The sequence below is a fragment of the Sceloporus occidentalis genome, unplaced genomic scaffold (assembly GCF_023333645.1).
Source record: "Sceloporus occidentalis isolate IW3139 unplaced genomic scaffold, rSceOcc1.0.p SCAF_79, whole genome shotgun sequence".
NCBI classification, from domain to species: domain Eukaryota; kingdom Metazoa; phylum Chordata; class Lepidosauria; order Squamata; family Phrynosomatidae; genus Sceloporus; species Sceloporus occidentalis.
In genome coordinates, this window is record NW_028317059.1 from 781530 (window position 1) to 807815 (window position 26286).

General features: G+C 43.3%; 1 protein-coding gene and 1 pseudogene across 1 annotated transcript in view; one reads left to right on the forward strand and one right to left on the reverse strand.

The window, feature by feature from the left end:
- Positions 1 to 1422: 1422 nt before the first annotated feature.
- On the reverse strand, positions 1423 to 3323 carry LOC149285353 (fucose-1-phosphate guanylyltransferase-like; annotated as a pseudogene).
- A 347-nt stretch (positions 3324 to 3670) lies between these two features.
- Positions 3671 to 26286, forward strand: part of LOC149285354 (E3 ubiquitin-protein ligase HUWE1-like) — a gene marked incomplete at its 5' end in the record, with an annotated part of 41966 nt that continues 19350 nt past the window's right edge. Inside the window, 52 exon segments of the mRNA XM_089495322.1 lie at positions 3671 to 3761; positions 3911 to 4038; positions 4235 to 4375; positions 4802 to 4907; positions 5359 to 5460; positions 5629 to 5709; positions 6061 to 6167; positions 6474 to 6651; positions 7168 to 7266; positions 7525 to 7646; positions 7648 to 7730; positions 7931 to 7988; positions 8201 to 8377; positions 8809 to 9054; positions 9163 to 9296; positions 9426 to 9526; positions 9857 to 10042; positions 10334 to 10550; positions 10728 to 10850; positions 11228 to 11465; positions 11581 to 11808; positions 11970 to 12092; positions 12555 to 12621; positions 13055 to 13071; positions 14926 to 15054; positions 15330 to 15410; positions 15532 to 15708; positions 15926 to 16091; positions 16200 to 16558; positions 16665 to 16860; positions 17050 to 17217; positions 17336 to 17481; positions 17660 to 17726; positions 18544 to 18761; positions 18842 to 19053; positions 19199 to 19381; positions 19551 to 19723; positions 20184 to 20326; positions 20601 to 20661; positions 20727 to 20840; positions 21083 to 21216; positions 21481 to 21649; positions 22053 to 22281; positions 22408 to 22586; positions 23093 to 23182; positions 23490 to 23644; positions 23800 to 23845; positions 24456 to 24734; positions 24941 to 25190; positions 25388 to 25521; positions 25610 to 25827; positions 25935 to 26223. Of these exon segments, the coding sequence (XP_089351448.1) occupies positions 3671 to 3761; positions 3911 to 4038; positions 4235 to 4375; positions 4802 to 4907; positions 5359 to 5460; positions 5629 to 5709; positions 6061 to 6167; positions 6474 to 6651; positions 7168 to 7266; positions 7525 to 7646; positions 7648 to 7730; positions 7931 to 7988; positions 8201 to 8377; positions 8809 to 9054; positions 9163 to 9296; positions 9426 to 9526; positions 9857 to 10042; positions 10334 to 10550; positions 10728 to 10850; positions 11228 to 11465; positions 11581 to 11808; positions 11970 to 12092; positions 12555 to 12621; positions 13055 to 13071; positions 14926 to 15054; positions 15330 to 15410; positions 15532 to 15708; positions 15926 to 16091; positions 16200 to 16558; positions 16665 to 16860; positions 17050 to 17217; positions 17336 to 17481; positions 17660 to 17726; positions 18544 to 18761; positions 18842 to 19053; positions 19199 to 19381; positions 19551 to 19723; positions 20184 to 20326; positions 20601 to 20661; positions 20727 to 20840; positions 21083 to 21216; positions 21481 to 21649; positions 22053 to 22281; positions 22408 to 22586; positions 23093 to 23182; positions 23490 to 23644; positions 23800 to 23845; positions 24456 to 24734; positions 24941 to 25190; positions 25388 to 25521; positions 25610 to 25827; positions 25935 to 26223 (7918 nt within the window).

Here is a 26286-nt window from a genome sequence, read left to right on the forward strand (position 1 = left end):
TCGCTGTGATTGCTGTTAGCAATCACACTCCTATCATGCCAAGTCAGCCAATACACGCTGGTACAGGATGGCTGTAAGTGATGTGCAGACCCCATACTGCTGGCAGCATCAATACACAAGGGGGGCAGCTAGCCAGGTTTCAGCATGTACTGGCTGACTTGGCATGATAGGAGTGTGATTGCTAACAGCAATCACAGTCCCATCATGCCTAGGTTCCAGCACTTACACATCCATCCAGTAAATGCTGGAACCTAGGCATTATGGGACTGTGATTGCTGTTAGCAATCACACTCCTATCATGCCAAGTCAGCCAGTACATGCTGGTACAGGGTGGCTGTAAGTGCAGACCCCATACTGCTGGCAGCATCACTACACAAGGGGGGCAGCTGGCCAGGTTTCAGCATGTACTGGCTTACTTGGCATGATAGGAGTGTGATTGCTAACAGCAATCACAGTCCCATCATGCCTAGGTTCCAGCACTTACACATCCATGCTATCACACACACACACACACACACACACTCATTTATTCATATAATCATTAATTCACAGATTCATTCCCTCAATCACACACACTCATTCAAACACCCTTCCCACCCCCTTACCTGCACTGCAGCTCCCTCGATGCCGCTCACAGACTTCAGCAGGGGGCGCGGCCTCCCTCTGCCTTCTCTGCTAAAGCACAGAGGAAGTAGGATGTCTCGTGAACTCCGCTTCCTCTGTGCTGTCCAGAAGACCCTCCCACAAGTAAGTAGCAGGGCTTGAGGTGCGGCTCGTGTAAGATCGGTTGCCCTGGCTGCCGATCTTACGCGGGCCGCACCTCGAGGTCTCGCGGGCCGCATTTGGCCCGTGGGCCGCATGTTGGACGCCCCTGCCTTATAAAAAAAAAAAATAAAAAACTTAAAAAAGATTTCGGGCGGCCCCTTGGCTTGGGCCCCCCTGCCGCCAAGCCCCGTCGCAGTCGCGACCCCTGCGACCCCGGTAGATCCGCCACTGGTTTGAGCATATATTACCCGACTGGCAGCATAAAGATAAAAAAAAAGGTAGTTCATTGGAATAAAGGGCACCTAAACCTTTTACCAGATATTCTGCAAATGGTGGAACTCCAGACAGAACGTCCTATAAAATTCCTATAAATTGTAACATTTACATTTCTTTATTAGTTGTTTAAATCAATGTGCAAAAAAATACAATTAAATAAACACAATTTGTATATATATATATATATATATATATATATATATTTAGATACCAATAGATTTCATAACCCAAATATAAAATGCCTTACATACCCTATACAGATCAAAAGTCAATCTTTTTTTTATGATTTAATATTAATATAATTATATATATTTATTGAACAGCATAAAACTTTTTAAAAATAGACCATTATACTTTAAATGTTTGAAACGGGTGAGCAGATCAGGCATCCAGCATTTCTTTTTGTCCTTCAGACGCGATTTCCTTGGAAAGCATTTTTCTGTAATTCAGCATGTCCTTTACGTCTTTGTACGCCAAAATTTCCTCGATCGATAGCCTCTTAATGCCATCAACACTCGCCGACGGTTGGCCGTGCAAACCCTGAAGCATTTCCAGAGCTACCTCCACAGACTTTTGTAACGTGACGCACCCGGGGAAGATCCTGGCGTTCCACAGACTCAGGGACTTCTCGTCTCCGGAAAACAAACGATCGGAACTTCCAAGGCCCCAGACCTCCAAACATTCCAAGAAGTTCCTTCCAAATATCTGGAGAGATTTCAGGTCGGCCAAGGAAGCCACGTTCTTTTTCAAGTCATCTTCTGTACCAAAGAGGATGGTTGCGTACATTGGTTGCCCGTCGATCATCAAACTTATCGAACTAAGGAAGGTTTTGTCAGGTATGTTGGATCCGCAGTTTATACACAAGTTACTTACGATGCAGTATTCGCCCACAGAAACATCAGGACCTAGCCTGGAATATTCAATCATGGAACACGGCAAGACACGGGTCTTTGTATCCAGTACGCTTTGAATGACGCATACTTTCCCGTTTTCATCTCGATCTGGAAAGATGCTAAAAACGCTGGACTGAAACCCAAGTTCGGCCCCGAGGACGGGGTCATCAGTTAAGTGATAGATATATTCTTCCATGGTTCCTACGTGGTAGAACTTTGACTTATTCAACGCTATCACCGTAAAAGGTGTTCCTCGCAGGAGAAAGTAGATCTTTTTTCGGACTTCGATTAATTTGGATTCTGCCTTCGAAACGTTAGCGGTACTCCAAAGTAGCGTTGGGGCCGAGGGCCTGTAAAAAGTCCCCGTATGCGTCAATCTCACACCCAACGTCCCCCAATTCTTGGAAGAATCCAGTCAACAATTTAGCTGTCCCGTGATCCATGTAAAACAAACTATCCGTATAAACCACTTCCGAGGCGAGATGAGGACCTGAACAATCTCCTCGGGTGTTTACGGCTCCTGATTGCCACATCTTTTGAATGGAAGGCTTATGTAGGTAAGATGCGCAGGTTCTATATTCCATGAGTGGTACCTATGCTTAGCGTTGATGGATGAGCTAAAGCAATAATCCCGTTTCGGTCAAATCTTACTTGGAAATCCCCGCCGCTGTACAGCTCAATGTCGTCCGCACAGGTAACCACCACCCCCGGGTTCATATTCCCCGGAAAATCGACATATAGAGCTAATTTGAGCTCCAGTATTTGGTAAATCGGGTTTCCAAGAGGCAAGGCTGTGAATATTTTCCCCAGTGCGCTTGCATTTGGTAATTGTTGACTATAACCACCTGCAAAAGAAGAAGAATAAAAGGACAAAACAGTTTAACAACTTGTGTTAACCTTTGTCATTAGTCCTCTTCAATGGATGTTCTCATGATCTTCTCGTATGACCACAAGTAAGGGGACTTTTCTATATTTTTTATCCATGTATGTATCTTTTGGCCAGAGCCTTGTTACCCAAAGTCCTGGTACCCTTAGAAACAATTCTGGGTATTACTACCCCTTTATTTACCCTGCCAGCCTGATGGGGCGAGCAGGCAAAGCACGGGGGACTCCATAGATGACCTTGCGGTTAATCAGAAATTCGTTCAGCGGTTTTATTTACGGTATTTGTAACAATGCGTTTCTTATCTATACTTTGTTTCATAACAGGAAACGGGGGGGGGGGGGGGCAGTTGCCTATAGCATACTGACCTCCCGATAGCAAAAGGTTAAAAACTGTCACAAAACCATCTCAAACTTCTACATCACTTACTTAACAAAATGGTCACGTCACATACGGCTCTTTTGATCCTCCAGGGCGTATCCGCAGAACTCCTGGGTGTGTACCATGTTGCATGAATTTTTAAACAGTTCCTGAATTTTGAAACTTCCCGCATGCACCATAGGTGGTGAGTGGGTGTGGTCTTGTGGAGGCCACGCCCACCGCAGCCCATTTTCATGTATGGCCACCCACTCAGTACACCCTGTGCCTACTTACGGCATATACCCCACCTTTAAATCATTTTTTACTTTATATTTAGGGGCATATAGAGACGTCTTGTTTTAACCTCTGTCCACCCAAAAAGTGCCCCAGCATTCCTTACATGGAGCAAGCGGAGCTTTCATCCCAGGCCCCACCCTTAGGAGGTCCCCGCTCTCCTTCATACAGGTATGAGAAAAGTGATGATATATGATGTCATACTCTGCACATCATAGACTGTACTGGCACTGCCTCCTACCATGGCTTCCTCCCTGTTTTAGTCCGTAACTGTATTCAGGCCATGATTGGTGAGTAGGGACCTCATTTTATACCTGATTTTATACCCTCCATTTTATAGATTAGCCTCTTATTGTATAAATCACATTTAACAGAAACAAAAAGTGAGAACTGTTAGTGAAAGAGCTTTGTTTTCATAGGATTTTTTTTCTTTTTGTAGACCCAACCATGGATCCATACCCACACCAGTTTGCCACTGCCCTCTTTTCCTTTTTGTATCACTTGGCCAGCTATGACGCTGGCGGAGAAGCGCTGGTTTCCTGTGGCATGATGGAAGCACTTCTAAAGGTATGCCGGTGGGAATGTTTTATGCTAACCTACCATTTCCGTATTGCTGGCTTTTTCAGGGTAAACTTGTAGTATGTGCAAGGTATTCATAGCAAGGCTTGAGTCGAAAGATCCTTTAGATGTGCCGTTGTGGCCATAGCTCTCCACATTTCTCTATGCTGAAAAATATATATATATGTATCTTTGTACATCTCAGGTGATCAAGTTCCTTGGTGACGAGCAGGACCAGATCACATTTGTGACGCGAGCTGTGAGAGTTGTTGACCTCATTACAAACTTGGACATGGCAGCCTTTCAGTCCCGCAGTGGTCTGACCATATTTATTTACAGATTAGAGGTGAGTTCACAACAGTTTTTTTCAAGGGTTAACACTTCTCATCTAAGGCTTTGCTCATGCGTTATATTAAAGTCCTTTGGATTCCATGGTCTTTTCAAACCCTGTTTCAGTTAATGTTCTGCAGTGTTCTAAAGCTTGGATTTTAATCAAAAGACCATGCTTTAAAAAATGTTTCATTGGCAAGACACTAGCCCACTTGATACCTCTTTTTGTGTCACACGCCAGAATTAAACTCCCCCTGACAAATGAGTAAAGTAAAACTTGTCCTGATTGACGTTTAACTACAATCAGGAAATATTTAGATTCCTAATGTTCCTCCTTTTGCTTTAGTTATAACTTCTGTGTTTAGCACAGTATAAGTAGTAGATCTCTTGTTAGGACACCAAGTTAGTCTTTCTTATAGCCAGTGTGCCTTTTCAATTGTAGCATGAAGTTGACCTGTGTAGGAAAGAGTCCCCATTTGTCATCAAACCAAGAAACCAACGCCCTAGCACTGTTCAGGAGGGTCAAGAGATGGAGACAGATATGGAAGGTAAGACATTTAAAGCCTTTTCATTTTTTTATCCTTGAATACTTCTTGGAGAGTTTGAGGCTTTTGTTTTAGCTTACAAGAATCACTGTAGTTCCTCTTTTAACATTCGTATTGCAAGACCTGATTAATTTTTTCTGATTAACCCCAATAGAGAAAAGCATGTTTTAATATGTTTAAAATATCTACAAAGTTCTGAGATTGAGAAGTACCTGAAGTTTACATTCTACTTGATTTTAGTTACTGATGTGGCAATGGAGGCCAGTCCTGGACCTTCCACTTCTGCAGATTCGCGTCCTCCTGGTACAAGCTTCAGCACTGGGAGTGTAGGGTCTACCCGCTCAGGTAACTGACCGGACTTTTAAGTTCCTGTTTTTTTTATTTTATTTTTTCTGCCTAAATAAGGGCCCCCAAAGTGCATTTACTTCATTTCTGATTGTATTTGATGTTGCAGGAGTGCAGTGCATTCCCCAGAGAGCAGCTCTCTTGAAGTCTATGCTGAATTTCTTGAAGAAGGCAATTCAGGATCCAGCCTTCTCAGATGGTATTCGTCATGGTAGGTCTTCATAAAATGGTTGACAAATTAGTGCATGACATAAACTGACCATGAAACCGTATGTGTGTAAATATAAACTCATTGGAACCCCCATCTACATCAAAATTATTCTGTACATCTGTTGGCACACTTATTGCTTATGCATCACTAACATCATATTATTTTCAGTGATGGATGGAACTCTTCCCACATCCCTGAAACACATAATCAGCAATGCCGAGTACTACGGCCCTTCCCTCTTCTTACTTGGTAAGTAAACCCAGGTCCTGCACCTTTTTTATTATTTGTGAATTTAGTGCTTTATCAGTGAGTAACGCTGCTAGCCGTTCCAATAAAACAATGGAGCTGAACTGTAAGCCCCTCTGCTGGGAAGATTCAGGACTATAGATAAATGTGTAAGCAGTGATATTATACATTGGGATGTGGTCATCAGTTTGGTTCAGCGTGAAACCTGTAGCTTGAGAACTGTTTGGGATGGAATCGCTATGTGTTTCAAATAAAAATAGCATACTTGCTTCATTTAATGAGAACTGTAGTGGATATTGACCCAGACTATTTGTGCCGTTTGACTGACTCTTGATTTTTGTGTTCTTTCTGTAGCTACTGAAGTAGTAACAGTGTTTGTGTTCCAAGAGCCGTCTTTACTGTCTTCTCTTCAGGACAATGGCTTAACAGATGTGATGCTTCATGCTCTCCTTATCAAAGATGTAAGTCATTAAACTTCAGAGTCATCAGAATATCAAGCTGCCCAGTTCAGCTGTATTTTATCTGCCCCAAGAGTGACCAACATGACAACATGTTTTTTAATTATATCTAATAACCTGATGAAAATACTTGTGTGCTATCAAATTTTATATCGGTGACCATAAAAACCCGTTGGTTAAATAACTTTTTGTTTAATTGTAATGCATATCATAAAATACAAGATTTAGTAAAGAAAAACTTGTTGGCAACAAATTGGGCCAAACACTGATATCCTTCAGCATTAAGTTTTCAGTTTTTTTTTGTTGCAGGTTCCGGCAACCAGGGAAGTTCTAGGCTCTCTGCCCAATGTCTTCAGTGCCCTGTGTCTAAATGCCCGGGGGTTGCAGTCCTATGTGCAATGTCAACCTTTTGAACGGCTTTTCAAAGTATTGCTTTCACCCGATTACCTCCCTGCCATGAGGAGGCGGAGGAGCTCAGACCCTCTAGGTAAGACTACGCTGACCAACCGGCGTTGCAGAAAAGACTGACCAAATTCTTCCATGACAAAAGGACTATTTAACGACTCGTAGACCACGACACCTTGGATGTTTGTTTTGCATATGCAGGCTGTCCCCCCTACTCATTGTGCATGTTTTGTGATAGATTACTGACCCTTTCTGGTTTTATAATCCTGATTCTGGTTTTCCTTGATGGGAGACGTGGTGCTCATTTGGACGGTCTTTACTTATTCTTATGCATTAAGGTTTCTTGGCTTAAAATACCTTTTGTTCAGTTAACTGGTGTTTCCATTTAGCAGCTCCAGTGTTTCCCATTTGTTTCCACATGTTTGCCCCCTAACCAGAATGAGCTGTCAATGGCACCCCCCAAAATTCCATAACCCTCCTCTAACCCCTGCTGAAGAGACCTGCATGCAGCATAGATCAGTGCTCTTCAGGTCTCTAGCCGAGGGATTAAGAGGCCCGTGGTCTCTTCCAGCTTTGACCTCTCTCCGGTCTCCTGCAGGCGATACAGCCTCTAACCTGGGCAGTGCTGTCGATGAACTGATGAGGCACCAGCCCACACTAAAAACCGATGCTACCACCGCTATTATTAAGGTAAGGTGTTTGCATGTCCCGGTGGGGTTTGTAGGGCGCTTCCTAGCAGGGGGTTATCGACTTGTTTAAATATTGATTGTTTTATGTTCTTGCACAGACTTGGAACATTCGGGTTTCCCTTTGCCATTTTCTAGATCCTCTTAAGTGTTTAACCATTTGGATTTGCGTCTGTTTTGTTGGAGATTAACAAATTGACTCATAGTCATGGATACTGGGCATGCATGTCTTCAGTCTTTTTTGAATCATTCTTTTTTTTTTTTTTTAGAAGAAATATGCAATCTTGGTAGGGACCCGAAGTATATTTGTCAGAAGCCATCAATTCAGAAAGCTGACGGCACGGCCACAGCTCCTCCACCACGTTCGAACCACGCGGCCGAAGAGGCTTCTAAGCGAGGACGAGGACGAAGAGGAGGTTCAAGCAATGCAGAGCTTCACTGCAAACCAACAGAGCGAAGTTGAGCCAAGTCCGCAGTAAGTTTACCATGTGTGCTGCTAGCTCTGGAGTTGTGACCTGTAAACTTTGTTCCAGACTTCATATCAGACATTAATCTGTTATTAATCTGGGTTAAACTAAGATAATTTATAATAAGAGACTCATATCTAATAAACTTGAATTTTTATTCTTAAGCTCTTGCTGGACCTCATATGTTAACTTGCCTTTTCTCTCATAGTGTTGTGGGAACTGAAGAGAGAATCCCGATTCCTCTGATGGATTATATTCTCAACGTGGTGAGTTTAGAAATAGTGTAATAGAGCCGATGTGTAAGAGCGCAGGGCTCAAGGGCTCCCGATTATAGCCCACAAATTTACAACCCTGATTTTAACCATTTTGGTACAATATTGGACCAAATATTTTTAAATAATGTTTCAGTAAAATTTTATGCGAAGCTACTCATATCTGTGAATTTTCCAAATGACTTGAAAAACTTACCAATTCACAGATGAAATTTGTGGAATCCATTCTAAGTAATAACACAACGGACGATCACTGTCAGGAGTTTGTGAGTCAGAAGGGTCTCCTGCCTCTGGTCACCATCCTTGGTCTGCCTAATCTACCTATTGACTTCCCTACCTCTGCTGCCTGCCAAGCTGTGGCAGGTGTCTGCAAATCAATATTGGTAAGTAACATTTGTTTCCATTTATTCTAATACGTGGTTGTTAAACACCAAGCCTTGATTGACTCAGACAGATCAATCTGGACCACCTGCAGAAATGTCTAGAAATCCTAGCCTACTTGCAGCCAATGGGGTTGTAGCTAAAAATCATTGTGCTGGATGACCCAGCGAGGGTTCTCCTAAAAGAGAAAAAAAAACCCCCAAAAAATACTGGTCCAAATCTACGAACGAGTGTCTATAGCATAGCTGTACTGCCACAAAATGCTGTAATACTTGGGCAACCTGTCAGCCCAGTACTATATTATGGGCAGGCTAGCTGGACAATGTCTTTGATGTTTATATTCTCGGTAGTTCTGTTTTTTGTTAATGGCCAGAAAATAAATACAAGCAGAAGTTCCAGGACTGTTAATAGACAACATCTCCCCTCTTTCTAGACTCTGTCTCATGAGCCTAAGGTTCTCCAAGAAGGGCTTCTCCAGCTGGACTCCATTCTTTCCTCGCTGGACCCATTGCATCGGCCTATTGAGGCCCCCGGTGGCTCAGTGCTGTTAAGGGAGCTGGCATGTGCTGGAAATGTAGCAGATGCCACTCTGTCTGCTCAGGCTACCCCCCTACTCCACGCATTAACTGCAGCCCATGCATATATCATGATGTTTGTACACACGTGCAGAGTGGGACAGGTAAGGGCCCCGACCGGGTGGGTCTAAACATTTTGTTTTCATGTTTTCCGAGGCAGCAGTGTTGCTTTTGCGTGCTCTTAATTGCCATATTTCTTTTCTTCTCCACAGAGTGAGATCCGTGCCATCTCTGTCAACCAGTGGGGTTCTCAACTGGGTCTCAATGTTCTGAATAAGCTGAGTCAGCTGTACTGCTCTCTTGTTTGGGAAAGCACTGTTTTGCTGTCTCTCTGTACTCCTAACAGGTACGCGCATGTGATTCTTCTGTTTCCCATACCCAGAACTGTTTGCTTTTCATAGTGTTTGTGGTCAGAAATCTACATTTGAGTCGAGGTTCTGCCATTTACTTACCAACCTTGTACTTTTTTTGACAGCTTGCCACCTGGCTGTGAGTTTGGTCAGGCAGACATGCAGAAGTTGGCTCCCAAAGAGGAGAAGGCAGCAAGTGCCTTGCCCCAGGGAACAAAGAGGGCAGGTATGTTTTCTTACACTTCTTAAACTCATTCTGAGATGTTTCTGGTTCAAACCTGGCCCGGTGCCATGACATATGGCAATTAAGTAACATATTTAAGTAAAATATTTTATACACAAGGCCACATATCCAGGGTATAATAAGTATTTCTTTAAGACATCTATGCACAGTTGTCTTGGATATTAGGCATCTACAATATTGTTGCATGGTTTCATGGATGACTTTCACTATATTTCTTGTATAAAAAGTTAAATATTTTATGCAGAAGTGCATATTTTAATATAGTGTATAGTGTATACTCTATATGTATAAGCCATCGTATCTGTGTTACAGAAGGTGAACCCGAGGTGAGTGCTGTCGGTGAGGAAGCCACCGGCTTACTAGAAGGTATTGGACTTGATGGGGATGCGTTGGCGCCCATGGAAACAGATGAACCCAGCGCGTCGGACCCCAAGGGGAAACCAAAGATCACCCCAGCAATGGCTGCCAGAATCAAACAGATTAAACCATTATTATCAGGTATTTATAAAATATGTTTTACATGGAAGTAGTTTATTAAATTACGTATCGATTTAGATTTTTTTTTTTTTTTTATAAGTTTATAAAAATACATGCTGGGTATGATAGGGCTGATCTTGATGAACCTTCAAATAGTTCATAAAGCTTGTACCTGCTATACTTGCCAATAAGTAGAGTACACTAACAGAAGCATGGATATGAACCTTAAGCAGAAATCTAATATGTAGAGCACAATATAACATCATTTTTATTTTGATTTATTTATTCATATTTATGTTTTTATTTTTTTAGCATCTTCGCGGCTCGGTCGTGCCCTGGCTGAACTTTTTGGCCTACTGGTCAAACTCTGTGTTGGGTCTCCTGTGCGCCAAAGGCGAAGTCACCATGCAGCCAGCACCACCACAGCCCCGACCCCAGCCGCGCGCTCTACGGCGTCCGCACTCACAAAGTTACTGACGAAGGGACTTTCGTGGCAGCCTCCTCCATACACACCAACTCCCAGGTTCAGGTTTGTGCTACACGGGTCTCGTTCACAAGTGACAAGCTTGCTTTGTATTAATCTCTTAACTGAAGGATGTTGGATTTTGGGTGGTGATTTGGTTAATTAGAAATAGTAATAGGCTGGTAAATATAAGATGTCTCTTTAAATTTGATTTGTCTAACATTGTACATCTGTGTTGTTCAGGTTAACCTTTTTTATCTGCTCCGTTGGCTTCACCTCTCCCATGTTGTTTGACGAGAGGAAATATCCGTATCATCTTATGCTGCAGAAATTCCTCTGCTCCGGTGGACACAACGCTCTCTTTGAGTAAGTGAGCCGCCTGCTACCTGTAGCGACTCACGGGAGACAGAACAAAGACTTTCCGAGGCCTCAGAAATATATTTTGCTTTAACACGTTCCAAATGGGGAAGTTACATGTTTTTGTTTTCATATACTTCAACGTCACATTTCCCATCATGCACCTGACTTCTACCTGCTACTGGCTGATTTTTAGAACGTAAATGGTGAAAAAGTATGTTTCCATTAGTGTAATTGGCCAATACATTCCCAACACAGTGACTACTTTTATACTTGTTAATAGAATGTTCCTTGATTTAATGTCCATATGAAACATCTGGAAGCATCATTTTGAAAAACTAGAACAACGTACACTTTCACTCTAACACATTTGTTTTAAAATTTAGAACCTTTAACTGGGCCCTCTCTATGGGTGGCAGAGTGCCGGTGTCGGAGGGCTTGGAACACTCTGATCTGCCGGATGGCACGGGCGAATTCCTGGATGCTTGGCTTATGCTGGTGGAAAAGATGGTAAATCCTACCACAGTCCTGGAGTCTCCTCACTCCCTGCCACCAACCAAGTTACCCGGAGGACAGAACTACCCTCAGTTCAGCTCATTGCGCTTCCTTGTAGTCACGCAAAAGGTAAAAATTACACCTTTCCTGCTGCTGTTGGGATATGGTATCTACCTGCGCCTTGGAATCTTTGTTTGGCTGTGATCAGTGTACCTAACAGTATTCCATATTTTGTCGCTTACAGGCAGCCTTCACCTGCATCAAGAACCTTTGGAATAGAAAACCTTTAAAAGTATATGGTGGTCGTATGGCTGAGTCCATGCTAGCTATCTTATGCCACATACTGCGAGGGGAGCCAGTGATTCGTGAGCGGATGAGCAAAGAGCGTGAGGGTAGTCGGGAAGAAGAGGGTCAGCAAGACGAAAGTGGAGCGAGGCGAGAGCCTCAAGTGAACCAGCAACAACTTCAGCAGGTGGGAATAGTACTTTATTTTCTTGTCTGCGGCAATCTTGGCCTTAAGTAAACCTTTTACATTGTAGCTGTCAGCTGAAATTGGAACAAGTGTTGTCAGCATGCTGCTTCTGCTGATTAGACTGAATGCCGTCTCCTAACCATACAATCGTCTCTCTATAGCTCATTGATACGGGATTCACGCGGGAACATGCCATGGAAGCTTTGCTTAACACCAGTACCATGGAGCAAGCCACAGAGTACCTCCTCACCCACCCTCCTCCTCTCATTGGTGGAGTTGTACGGGTAAGTGTGCAGGGTGAACGTTTCCTCAACTTATTCCCCCCCCAACCCTTCACATGAGTGTGGTCCGGTTCTGCTTCCCTCCTGTATCCTCATCACATCTCCTTCCCTGTCGTCCATTCCTTTCCCCTTTCTACCGCAGGCTTCTCCGTGCCGCTATACAGGTTAGATGTAGCACACGCGTGTGATAGTGCAGGCGGTCCTAGTCAAGTCATAGACAACTGACTAAAATTTGAAGAGGGGCAGTAGCCAGAGTAGAAAAGGTTGGCCCGTCTCCCTGTCATTGAAAGATTGGTTCCCCTGGCCGAGCTGCAGTAGCTTCCCTCTTCCCCATTCTACTCCAGCGTTCCCGAGCTCCACCGGGTTCTTGATGTCTCTCCTCTGCTTGTACACCCTTACACTCATGCCCTGACTCCCCATTCTGCAGAGCAGCCCAGCTCACGGGTATCTGTTGTTGCTCTGCAGGACTTGAGTATATCAGAGGAAGATCAGATGCTGAGAGCCATTGCCATGTCGTTGGGACAAGATCAGGGCCGGCCGAAGACTTAACGCCGCCTGGGGCGAAGTTTAAAATGCCGCCCCCCGCCGAGGGGGGGCGGCATTATCTACCCGCCCCCCACCGGTACTTACCCTTAAACAGTCCTGCGGCGAGTCTCCCTGTGCTGCCACGGTGCCGGCTTGTAATGCTGAGCGCCGGAAATTCACGTCACTTCCGGCGCTCTGCATTACAAGCCGGCACAGAGACCGAACAGGGAAACTCGCCGCAGAGGAGAGAGAGAGGGGCGCCGAGCGGCTAAGCGAAAACCACTCGGTGCCCCTCTCTCTCTCCTCCGCTTCAAAAAAAACAAAAAAAAAACGCTTGGGGCGGCAAAGTGCCGCCCCTTCTGAAGTGCCGCCTGGGGCAATTGATGTCTCTCCTCTGCTTGTACACCCTTACACTCATGCCCTGACTCCCCATTCTGCAGAGCAGCCCAGCTCACGGGTATTTCTTAAGATCAGTTACCATAAACTTAAAGAAATAACATTTGGGGGGAAAATGACATTTATAATATATACCTGTGACTTGATAGAAGGTGGCTGATACTCTCAAAAAATGAAAAAAAAATTTAAAAACTAAGCTTGGTGTCCAAAAATTTCCTATTTTAACACATTTGACGTGGATTGGGAAATGATCCACATGTCATTGCACTGCTCCATGAACTCCATGAGCCCACATTGAAACCCAGATAAAGCCAATGCCATAGTAAGACAATCATTGCTTTTGTAATACTGCAGCTGAAATTAAGCAACATTTATGGAAATTAACACAACTATACAAAAGTATTTACAAAGTAAATGGAAATTTACACAGTGTTCCCAGATAGGTACAGCTGCGTCAAAGTCAGATAATATGTTGGCATTTCCTTTTATTAGAAAGGAGGAGGAGATGCAGACTACATGGTTCATATCTGCCATATCATTCCATGTTTCTGTGTGTTCAGACACTGTGATCACGTGAAGAAGCCGAAATTTTCATAACCTCAATTGTGAATTTGCCCATGAAACTCCAGGTGGATGACCAAATGCACCGTTACCCCATTTGGTGTAATGGCGGCCAAATTGACCCTTACAAAAAAAATACTGCAGTTTTTCTGAAGTAATACTGCAGTTTTTTGGACATGAAAAAACTGCAATACTGCACTTTTACTGCAGTATTACTTCACATTTACTGCACTTTTACTGCATTTGTACTTCACTGTACTGCAGTTGTACTGCAGTTATTTTTGTACGGAAGTACAAATGCAATAAAGCTACAGTACTCTGAAGTACAACTGTAGGTTTGCAGTATAAAAAAAAAAGTGCAGTAAATGTGCAGTAATACTGCAGTAAAAGTGCAGTAAATGTGCAGTAATACTGCAGTAAAAGTGCAGTAAATGTGCAGTAATACTGCAGTAAAAGTGCAGTATTGCAGTTTTTTCATGTCCAAAAAACTGCAGTATTACTTTAGAAAAAACTGCAGTAATTTTTTCGTAAGGGGATGCTCAAAATTGGAGCAAGTGAGAAGAAATTTAGAAGCCAGCTTTATTTAGGAACATGGTATTTTCCATAGACTTCCAGGTAAAATACTCAAAATGTTATGAGCTAATTTATTCTCCTCCTGCCTCTTGTGCATTCTAGATGTTTCCTGAGCTGCTTTCAGTGTTTATGGGTTGAAGGAAAAACATGATATTACAGAATTTGAGGGAATGAGGTCATTATGATGAATGGTGGAAAAATTAGTGCAAGGGATTTCAGCATAATTGAAAAGTTTCTTTAAAATTTTAGGATAGTATTTAAGAAACCGATGAGGAAAAATAATAGTATTTTCCTTTATGATGACCGATGAATCTAGTAACGTATTACAGTATTTTACAGACGCCTGGATTTCAGCACGCAAGAATACATAACGCGAGTGTAAAATATGGTGACCTTTTGCCTAAAAAAACAGCTGCAGTTATGTATTCTTTCATTTTTCTCCCAAAAAACAAATACACCCACTCTATTTAAATTGGTGTGTATGTAATTTATGTAATACACTTAAAAGGGAAATCTCTAAATTTTTTTCATTGGTGGCAAAGTCACTTAGTCAGTAGGGTATTAATAATGTGTGTTTTATATGTTGTAATATATTGTTGTAATACCGCAGTGAGTGTGACGTGAAAGCTTCAGAATAGTAACACATTTAAGCTGTTAATGACAAATAACCAGAAACCAACCTCATTTGAAAAGTCCGGTAAGGCTGTACTGTATTACGTTTGATAATGTCTTCTCGTTTGATGTAAGAGTAACTGGTGATCCTAACGTTTTGTCTGGTCAGGAGCTGAAGCTGCCGTGTGCCCGGATTGTGGAGACGAGCGGCATCCTGAATGTTCTGATTAAGCTGCTGGAAGTGGTTCAGCCGTGTCTGCAAGCTGCCAAGGAGCAGAAGGAGGTGCAAACTCCTAAGTAAGACCTGGTGAATTCTGAAACGCTGCCCCCCAGCAAAGCCAAATGTGCAGATGGTGTGAAAGTGTGTCCTCTGATGCTTTCAGTGATATTTATATATTCTCCGGACTACCAACGTTTGTGTCTTCATCCCACGTGCCTTTCAGTCTTTTTCTCACCTGATGATTCCCAAATGCCTCCGTGGATTTTTCAGGCCAAAAACCTCTCACACTAATAAGAGTTTCCATCTCAAACACGTTTATTGTGTGATATAATGGCAATCTATCAGACTTATATTGGATTACACCTGTCTTACTACTGATTGACTTCTATGAAAAAACGTCCATTTCTTCCAAGAGGAGAATGCAAATGAACCGGGTATAATAATCTTAATGTTCTATTTTCCCTCCAGTACACGTATTGGCATTTCTTATGCCAAACGTCCAATTATATTATTTCCTTGAGTAAAGTGTATTTCTACTTTTTCTTTCCTCTCCAGTATTTACAGTCGAATGGTAACAATTGGCGTTGGTTTGATGACAGATCAGGTCGATGGTGTAGCTATAGTGCTAGCAACAACAGCACCATTGACACCGCGTGGAAAGCCGGCGAGACACGCGTGCGTTTTACTGCCGGCCGACGAAGATACACAGTTCAGTTTACCACCATGGTGCAGGTGATTCACAACATTGATTTTTATATTTTCTAACCACGCTTTTCTGGAATTATACACTTTGGGATTAAGGTTTAGATACAGCGAGATTTCCATTTATATAGTCCAAAAGGCCATTTGGAAGATAGTCGACTGCTATAAACGCTGTCTGCTCCAGTCGGGTCAGGCTACGCAGCTGGATGGAGGTAAATTTGGTTCTCACCAATGACGTGTCTTGCAGGTAAATGAAGAAACTGGAAATAGGAGGCCCGTAATGCTTACTTTGCTGCGTGTTCCAAGGTTAGTCAAAGGTGGCAAGAATGGAAATGGCCAGGAACTGGAGAAAACATTGGAGGAAGCAAAAGAAGTGGACTTGGATGCCAAACCAAAGGAGGAGAAGTCTTCTGGTAGGACGTGTTTTAGTCTTAACGGAGTGCAGAAGAATTCTGTGTAAAGGTTTATACATCTACGTTGAACATGTTTAATGCTTATGAATTTTTTTCCTCTACGCTCAGAGTCCATTCCTGCTTCAGAAAATGCCACCACAGAAAAGGAACCTCCTGTTGAAGAGCCAAAAGTTGGGGACATTGTTATCCAGGGGCTGACTGAAGAGATGGTGACCATTCTCATTCGTTCGTGTGTCAGCATGTTGGGAGTCCCAGTGGATCCGGACACTTTGCATGCTACCTTGCGGCTGTGTCTACGTCTTACACGTGACCACAAATACGCCATGATGTTTGCCGAGCTGAAGAGCACACGCATGATCCTCAGTTTGAATCAGACCTCTGCGTTTAATGGCTTCACCCCGCTAGTCACTCTCCTCTTCAGACACATCATAGAAGATCCATGCACTTTACAGCACACTATGGAAAAGGTATGTCATGGCTAATGCCAAAAAAATACCTCAAAGACTATATATGTAGGTGTGTGTGTGTGTGTATATATATATATATGTATTAAACCCCTGTCCTAAATTTCAGGTTGTCCGATCTGCAGCCACAAGTGGGGCTGGTAGTACCACCTCTGGTGTAGTGTCTGGAAGCTTGGGTTCCCGGGAGATAAACTATATCCTTCGTGTCTTGGGCCCAGCTGCTTGCCGAAATCCTGACATCTTCACCGAAGTGGCAAACAACTGCATTCGGATAGCTCTGCCGGCACCGAGAGGATCGGGAACTGGTGAGTAGCAGAGTAGGAACACAACGGAATTCACCAACAAGCTTTTTACGTTCTCAGTTTAAATGTCTTTGTGGGTCCGCAGGATAATTGTAGAGTAGGCCTTGACTGTGTAATTCCACTTGTGATTTGGAAAACGTTACGGTCTTGTTTTGTAACTTAATGTCAAGCATTTATTTTTACCATTTTCAGCCTCAGATGATGAGTTTGAGAATCTCCGTATCAAGGGGCCCAATGCAGTACAGCTTGTAAAGACAACACCTGTGAAGCCTTCCACGCTTCCAGTCATCCCTGATACCATTAAGGAAGTGATCTATGACATGCTCAACGCACTTGCAGCTTACCATGCTCCAGACGAAGGTACCTAGGCCTTATTGCTACTTTCAGTGTGAGGTAGAGCGACCGCCTCGGTCTAGATGTAATGCGATGTTGGCTCTGCGGCAGAAAAAAATTAAAATATCTTCTTCCATTGCAGTAGCAGAAAAGACGGAGCCAAAACTTGTGGGTATGAACCAGGAGGTCAGTCAGATCTTACAGGACATGGGTGATGAGGTTTTCCAGCAATATCGTGACCTCACGAGACCGGGTAGTGACTTTGATGCTCAAAGCAGCTTTGCTATCAATGTAAGGATATAATGATCATGAATTATGCTACAGTTTTTGTATTGCTCATGTGTTATACTATTTGTTTACTAGTTGTGATTTGCTGCATGCTTGAGTGTTTTTTGTAGCATGCTGGTAGTGTGGAATATTCTCTATCAATTAGCTATACCTTTTTCTGACATTTGTTATTTACTTGTAGGCTCGGGTCTTTACCACAGACAGCACCTCCACTGAGACTCCTCCATCTGGAACTCCTCAAGGAGAAGGTATGCCGCTCACTCTAACGTGCTTAAGTCTTGAATGCCTCTTAAATGTCCATTTTGTGATACTGGTAGTACACTCCAATACAAACGAATAAAATTACATCAAGCGAGGGAAAATCTAGAAGTTATAGATGGTGTTTCTAATGTTAGGTGTAAGAAGTTGGATAACTTAAATAGGGTGCATCTATAGTGTATCCCAAAAAAAAAATAGCTATGTCTTCTGATGGTGAAACTTGATAATTTTAAAGACAATCACAGTGTCGAGCATAATTAAACTACCTATAGCTTGTGTCTTTGGCAGTCAGTGGAAATGATTTTGATATATTTAGATTACACATCAATTTCATGGAAGCTGACATTGGTGACGGCATGTTCTGCCAGGGTCGTCTATCTATTACATTCCCTGTTCTGAAGTCCTCTCCCTTCTCCTTGCCATAAACAAGTAGATGACAATTAGCAACTTAAGGCAGAGAACGCAACAGGAGGAGTAATTATGCAGATCCCGACAACAGATAATTCAGATACATTTCCCAGTCATTCATAATCTGGAGTTACAGTACACAGTCATCTCGGCTGGTTTTAACAAACTCCCAATTATTTATTATTATCTTTTATTTATGTAGCGCCACCAAATCTATGCAGCGCTTAATACAATACATATATTCAAGGGGTCTGACAAGATGAGAATTGACAGACTAAGACAAACCAATACATTAGGTGGAGAGACACTGATGCTGCACTCGAAACATACAGATTCCGATTGCTTTTCTTTAACAATCCGCTTTTGTGAGTGCTGTTTAATTTGTTTCCCTTTTGGCAGCATTGACCCCAGAAGAGAACAGAGAGGGAGGAAAGAAGGATAAGGAATCAGAGCGGAATTCAGAGGACGGGAGACTTAAAGCAAGAGCTAGTAAACCCCTGCTTCCTACCTCTACCATCCTCCGGCTGCTGGCTGAACCAGTCCGGTCGTACGTGGGTATTGCTACGCTGATTGCCAACTATAATTATACTTCTGGGCAGTCGGAGCTTATTAAAGAGGTATGTGATTCCATTAGCCTTATGTGGTATTCAGGTTTGGTAGGAGAATTACAATGCCATTAATTGTTTTGTATTGGTAGGATTGTAGTGTGCTGGCTTTTGTTTTGGACCACCTCTTGCCACACACACAAAATGCAGAAGACAAGGACACTCCAGCTCTGGCGCGCCTTTTCCTTGCTAGCCTTGCTGCTGCTGGAAGTGGGACTGATGCCCAGGTGGCGCTTGTTAATGAGGTCAAAGCGGCCCTTGGTCGAGCATTAGCTATGGCAGAAAGCACAGAAAAACATGCCAGGTAGGAAGCGTGGCGTGTTTTTTAGATTCTGTGTATGGCCTTTGAGTCTTGTAGAGTACTAGAATAAAGTCTATGGCTCATTAACATAGTGCCGCAGAAAGTAGTGCGTTTAAGGGGCTAGACCTTCTGTCATTTTGTCTTCCAGGTTACAGGCAGTAATGTGTATTATAAGCACCATCATGGAGTCCTGCCCATCGACCTCCAGCTTCTATAGCAGTGCAACAACCAAAACGCAACACAATGGAATGAACAACATCATCCGACTGTTTCTAAAGAAGGGCCTTGTCAGCGACTTGGCTCGGGTACCTCACAGCCTTGATCTCTCCAGGTGAACAACTTAACGTTTAAGTGTGTTAAGGCTGTTTAATGCAGTTGGGTTGCTTTAATGCAGTTAAATGCACTTGAGGGCAGGGACACGGTTAAACAGTCTGTGAAGACCCTGGGTTGTCCTGCATCTTTGTTGTGCATAAAACTGTTTTTTTCTGTTGTTCTTGCAGCCCAAATATGGCCAACACTGTAAATGCAGCCCTTAAACCTCTAGAGACTTTGTCTCGGATTGTCAACCAGCCTAGCAGCCTGTTTGGTAGTAAAGGAGCATCAGGAAAGAATAAATCAGAACAGGACACCCATGGAGCCTCCAGAGACCCCAACAGTAACCAACCAGACACAGGTATGGTAATCATTGTATGTACTCTTCACGGGTAGACAGAACTGCACCGGCTGCATCCACCGCCAGCAACTGTGCCCCATAAATCTCTGCTGCTGGTTTATGGTTTGTCTTCATAACGTGTGCGTTCTATCTGGTAGCAAATGTAATTACTTAAATGTATTTGATGGAGTCATGAGCCAGTGGGTAGGTGCCACAAGCTGCCTTAAAATTTGTGTTGAGCAAAGGTAAAGTTACATCAATAGAGGTAGATCTATCAATGACCAGCTAAAAATGACATGGTTCATATAACACAAAGCAATGGTTTTGAGAGCCGTGTTTGCCTTCTTTGAGCTCAATTTGAGCTTAAACTGACGTTATGTTGGAAACTACCCAAGAGACGCCTTAATTCCCTGTCTTTGTGTGCAAGTTACATGCCCTGATTTGCTTTCTTCATTACTTTATTCCTTACCATTTGATGTAGGTGAAACGGGAGCAGAGGCTCAAGAGGAGGATCCAGATGTATCCCAGGCTGAAGTAACTGATGGAGACATGGATGGAGAGACGGAGTCTGATACTGTAGTTATTGCAGGGCAGCCAGAAGTCCTCACCAACCAGGCAATGCAGGTAACTATATATATATATATATATATATATATATATATATAAACGATCAGACTTTAGTTATTAAGGGGCTTTAGAAATTGTTGAAATCACAAAAAAAACTGCAGCCATTTGAAAAAAAAAAATGTGAAAAATGTATTTGATGCTTGTGATGGTTAAATGCCAAAGCTTCAGTGCAAGTAATGACAGTGATCTTTTTGGAGTGAAGAAAGTGACTAAAGTTGTTGGTATAATTACTGTTTGGAGTCCTTTGTTTGATACACTCCTTTCTTGATAGGTGAAAAATGAGCTTGAAGATTTGATAGATGAGCTTCTAGATCGTGATGGAGCTGCAGGTAAGTACCGTTTCCAATCTTCTTGTAGCACGTTTAGAAAAATGTACGTTACAAAAAATGTATGCCTCATTTGCTGCATTTAGTGAGCAGAGTTGGCGAAGATGAATCGCAAGAGGATGTGTTAATGGATGAGGCTCCGACTAACCTTAGTCAAGCGTCTACCCTCCAGGCAAACAGAGAAGGTGAGTGGTCAGATGGACGATTAAATAAGTCTCATGGTAGTATGTAGGTTTGTATTTTACGGGCAATTTATAGCCAAAAAGCGGCTTCCCAGCTGTTGAGCAGTAATGGCTGTTTCTCCCTCACAGAATGCAAGAATGTATTACAGTTCTCCATGAGAACATGTAAACTAACGAGCAGCTTTGTCAAGGTGATTAGATATTAGTTTGTTGGATTAATGGGACCTTCTGTGTCATTTGTGCAGATTCTATGAACATCCTTGATCCAGAGGATGAGGAGGAGCACACGCAAGAGGAAGACAGCAGTGGCAGCAATGAGGATGAAGATGACAGCCAAGAAGAGGAGGAGGAGGAAGAAGAGGAAGATGAAGATGACCAGGTATTAGTAAAAGATGGAGTTCTGTGGCAATGCCTACCAATGTAAGATTCTCCATGTTTCATGGAGACGAGGACGTCTTTGCTTGAAAATCTAGTTCTGTTTCAGACAGAGAATAGCTTTGTGAAACATCTCGCTAAGAACATTTTCTGAAATATCCTTTAAACCATGCATATGTATATTAAATATAAAGAAAATCAAGCTTGACTGTTCTGTAAATGAACCCATTGCATCTCCTGAGGATACTGACCAATATGCTTCCTGCAGGATGATGAGGAAGGTGAAGAAGGAGACGAGGATGATGACGACGACTGCTCAGAGATGGAGCTGGATGAGGATTACCCAGACATGAATGCTTCCCCACTTGTGCGCTTTGAACGTTTTGACCGGGAGGACGACCTCATAATTGAGTTTGACAATATGTTTTCCAGCGCAAGTAAGATTCTTGGTCATGCAGAAGTCTGAAATAGCATTTCCACGTAGAGAACATTGTTTTTTGGAATCATTCAGTCAGCAAGGCATAAAAATGTATAGGTTCTAAACGTCCGCACCAAGAGTGCTGCATTTTGGATCTTTTCAGATAAGCACATGTGGCTTTCTCTGGTAGCATATTGTTAAATCATGTTGGCTGTGCTTTGAAAGCCTTAATTTTTGCCTTCATGCCTGTGATATAAGCTGTATTTTCAAGTCTATATAGCCCTTAATACCTTACCTTGATGCTTTCTGGTCAAAGTGTAGCAGAAGCAATGGACGGGCTGACTTTATAGGTGTCCAACAAGGGAGGGAGATTTTGGGCATCAGTTTGAGAAGTTTTTCTAAAGTGTTCTCAATTCCTGCAGCCGACATCCCTCCATCTCCTGGTAACATCCCCGCCACGCACCCTCTCATGGTGCGCCACGCAGACCACAGTGCTCTCACTCTTGGTGCAGGGACGTCGACTACTCGCCTAGCACAGGGAATCGGTAGAAGTCAGCGGACTCTTCGGCAGCTCACAACCAACACCGGCCACACTATACATGTTCACTGTCCTGGCAACAGGCAACCAAACCCACCCTTAATATTGCAGAGGTAAGTTGTTGAAGTCTAAAAAGAGTTGGTAGTAGGTTTGCTGGAATTTAATGAGGGGTCTCTTCGGATTTCTTAGGTAAGAGTAGTAAGTTGGTAATGGTAACACTGCTTCATGCTTCCTTTAAGGTTGCTGGGTCCCTCGGCCGCCGATGATATCTTGCAGCTGAGTAGTAGCCTTCCTCTTCAGAGCCGAGGCCGGGCGCGTCTCCTTGTAGGAAATGATGATGTCCACATCATAGCTCGATCTGATGATGAACTTCTGGATGATTTCTTTCATGATCAGAGCACAGCCACCAGCCAGGCTGGTAAGTGACAACAGTAATCAAGCACAGCAGTGTTTCTGGTTTTCATTTTGTGGGCTCTTGAGATTTGGGACATTAAAGGGGCTATGAATAGTTCTTAGACTCATTTTTTGTCCCAACGTTCCCTCTATGGTGTCGGGTGTTCTAAAAGATATGAATTAGTCTGCCTTTTACTGGTCTCTCATCTGTACTTTGTGCCACTGACTCTGCAATCATATTACAATTCCTCAGCTTACACTAATATATATATATATATATATATATATATAATTACACCTAATATAATATATCTCTATCCCCACCACATCTGCAGTTCCAGACCAGTTTTATATTCACGGCTTATGAGGTCCCTTTTGAATCACTTTTGACCTTTTACATGAATCTCTGTATACAATAGCTTTCAGGCTTTGATTTGCATTTTTAGTGATGCATGAAGTATGTGTCCATATCTTGGGCTAATGTTCCAGTAATAAATACAGTTCTAAGTAATAAATACTGCTTTGTTACAGGTACTCTCTCCAGTATTCCTACTGCATTGACTCGCTGGACGGAAGAATGTAAGGTCCTAGATGCTGAAAGCATGCATGACTGCGTGGCAGGTGAGAAGCCCTCGGTGCGATGAACGTAATTCATCCTAGAGCAAACTATTTCATCAGGTTCAGAAACAGACAAGCACATCAGTTTACCAACGCCATGTTTGTTGTAGGACTCTGCTATATCCAGTTCAGAGTTTCACATGTACTTAGTTCGTAAATGGATGAAAATAAATTTTTCCTTTACATTTTACAATTTTGACAAATTTTTCCAAATTGCTCAATCACTTATGGGCTTGTTTTCAGTGACATCTCTTGCGTAAGCCATATTCGTTAAAATGTTTAGAGATCCTTGTGTGTTTTTGTTTCTCAGTTGTAAAAGTCCCAATAATAAACCATTTGGAGGCTTTGCGTGACGAAGAACTCGAGGAGCGACGTGAAAAGCGGCGCAAGCAAATGGCAGAAGAAGATGCCAAGATGGCAGATAAAGCTAAAGAAGAGAAGGAATCGAAAGACCCGAACTCACAGGTCTGTCCCGATTTTGAACTTTTTCTTGTGTATGTAGTGAGCCAACCTTCAGCAAAAGATCCTAGGTTTGTGTGATTTGAATTACTGCATGAACATTTTGTGACTTTGAGCAGCATAGCACCGGTTTAATTAATCCTTGTTCTTAATCTTCCCAGGCTTCCAATTCCAAGCGAAGCATGCCTTTCGAGTTGAGCCTTACAGGTATTTATCGCTTATAGTGCAGCATTTTCTGCCTCGGTCTCCTTCACAGGTCAGTCGAGTGGATTCTGTGATGCTTCAGGCTGAGGTAGTAGATTGTATAGTTTTGGGGTCACACCCGATCTAGGAGATAACTATACAGTTTACTGTCTTTCCTGCGGTATCTGTTACCAGCCCCAGCAAGGACGAGACCTCTTAATGTATATATCTGGACCTGCTTGGACTTTTAGATTTTGTGCCAATTTCTTGGCTTTTCTGTACATATGTTCATTTGTTTCCCTTTTGTGGTTTTGAAATCTTTTTGGCAGATAAATACCTTTTAGAGAATCCTTTTCCATTACCTGCCCTCTTCAGGGTGAGGTAGTAAGTTGTATTGTTGTAAGGGGGTAGATATTTTGCCACCGTTTTGGAGATAACTATACAGCTTACTGCCTTCCTTGTGGTGTGGCTTTTCCATAAGCCTTGTTTAATGTCTTTAGTTGCTTTATTTGTCATTGTGTTATTATTTAAGATGGGTTTCTGTGTTTTGATCCTCAAGGAATTCTTGACTCGCACACCCTCCAACCTGCAATACAACCCACCAGTAATTGGCCTCTGTTTATGTCCACCATAGAGCAAGATGGAACTGGACGCCCTGAGAATTTCCCCACTGCTCCTTCTTCTGCAGAAGGAACACCAACAAGTCCAGAGCTGGTTCCTTTGGATCCTTCTATGCGTGCTCTTCCTCCGGAGGCTTCCTTGGCAGAAATGCCACAGAGTTTGCAGACGGAGTCCGGTGCCGATGAAGTTGGACAGTTGTTAATGCCAACAGAACAAGAGCCGTCGGCACCAGGAAGACCCAGTGCGGAGGGGGATGCGACTCAGATGGAACTGTCTCCAGCACCCACCATCAGTCAGTATTATATCATGCAGGGAAATGGTTCGGTCTTATACGATGAAAATTCAGCATTTTCTAAAATCATGCATGGAACATATTAAATGTAAAATATATTTGTTGTGCGTAATTAGTTTTTTTTTCTTTTTAAGACTAAAGCTTTCTTTATGTATGAACAATCTAAATGGCCAAGTCACTGAAAAAATATCTCCATTCCTTGTTAGCCTCCTTGTCACCTGAACGAGCAGAGGATTCAGATGCCCTGACTGCAGTGAGCAGCCAGCTGGAGGGCTCACCCATGGATACTGGTAGCCTCGCCTCTGGACCTCTAGAGGAAGGTGTTGGGGAAGCATCTGGGGTTGTTAATCAAGAACAGCCGTTGGTCAGCAGTAGTGTCGCAGTTGGTCAACAGGTTGTGGAGCCACCAAGTCAATCCAGCAGCCAGACATCGGTGTCCCAACACAGTGAGGAGAGGTACGTCACGCCGTGGGGCACGGGGAACTGACCTGCTGTAACCCAATTCCCTGAAGCGGCTTGATGCTGCTCAGGACAATGAGTTAGTGGATAGTTATGTTTGGAAGCACAACAGCAATGGCTACTTCTAGTTCACTTTCTGAAATTAGCTGACCGATTTTAAGTCTTCTCTTGGTCATTGTTTTTTTTTTCTCCAGTTCTTCGGGTGCTCCCTCCTCTGATTTGCCCTCCGTCAGAGATTCTAGCATGTCCTTGTTGGCAACAGATTCCAGTGGAATCCTTGAAGAAGCCCTGCCGTCCACGAGTAGCGAAGATGATGATCCGCTCGCAGGTAATTCTCTTGCACAATCGGCCATCAAATGATATGGTAATGTTCCCTGAGCACCATGCTATAGTCCCATATGTATTTATTGGTTCAGGTATCAATCTCCCCGAAGGAGTGGACCCATCCTTCCTTGCAGCTCTTCCAGAAGATATACGCAGAGAGGTGCTTCAGAACCAGCTGGGCATCCGACCGCCAGCTCGGGCACCACCTACTGCTGTGCCGGTCATCCCACCACCTGTGGTCGGCAGTGCTGGTGTCACAGAGGTCAGCCCAGAGTTCTTGGCAGCTTTACCACCTGCCATACAGGAAGAGGTACGGTTCAAACGAACAGGCACACACACTGGGAAATGCATTTCTTTCCTCTATATCCATGAGTTAACGCTTGTCCCCATTAATTGGCCATTTCTACCGGTCCTTAGGTGCTTGCCCAACAGAGAGCAGAGCAGCAGAGGCGCGAACTTGCTCAGAGCACTACTTCTGACAACCCCATGGACCCCATGACCTTCATTCAAACCTTGCCATCCGACCTGCGCCGCAGTGTTCTTGAGGATATGGAGGACAGCGTTCTAGCAGTAATGCCCCCTGACATTGCGGCTGAAGCTCAGGCTTTGCGCAGAGAACGAGAGGCAAGACAAAGACAGCTAATGCATGAGAGACTGTTTGGTCACAGCAGCACGTCTGCCCTGTCGGCCATACTCAGGAGCCCAGGTATCTGCAACATGATATGCATTGCTAATAGAATCTAGCCTTGGAAATATGGCTAATGTTCTA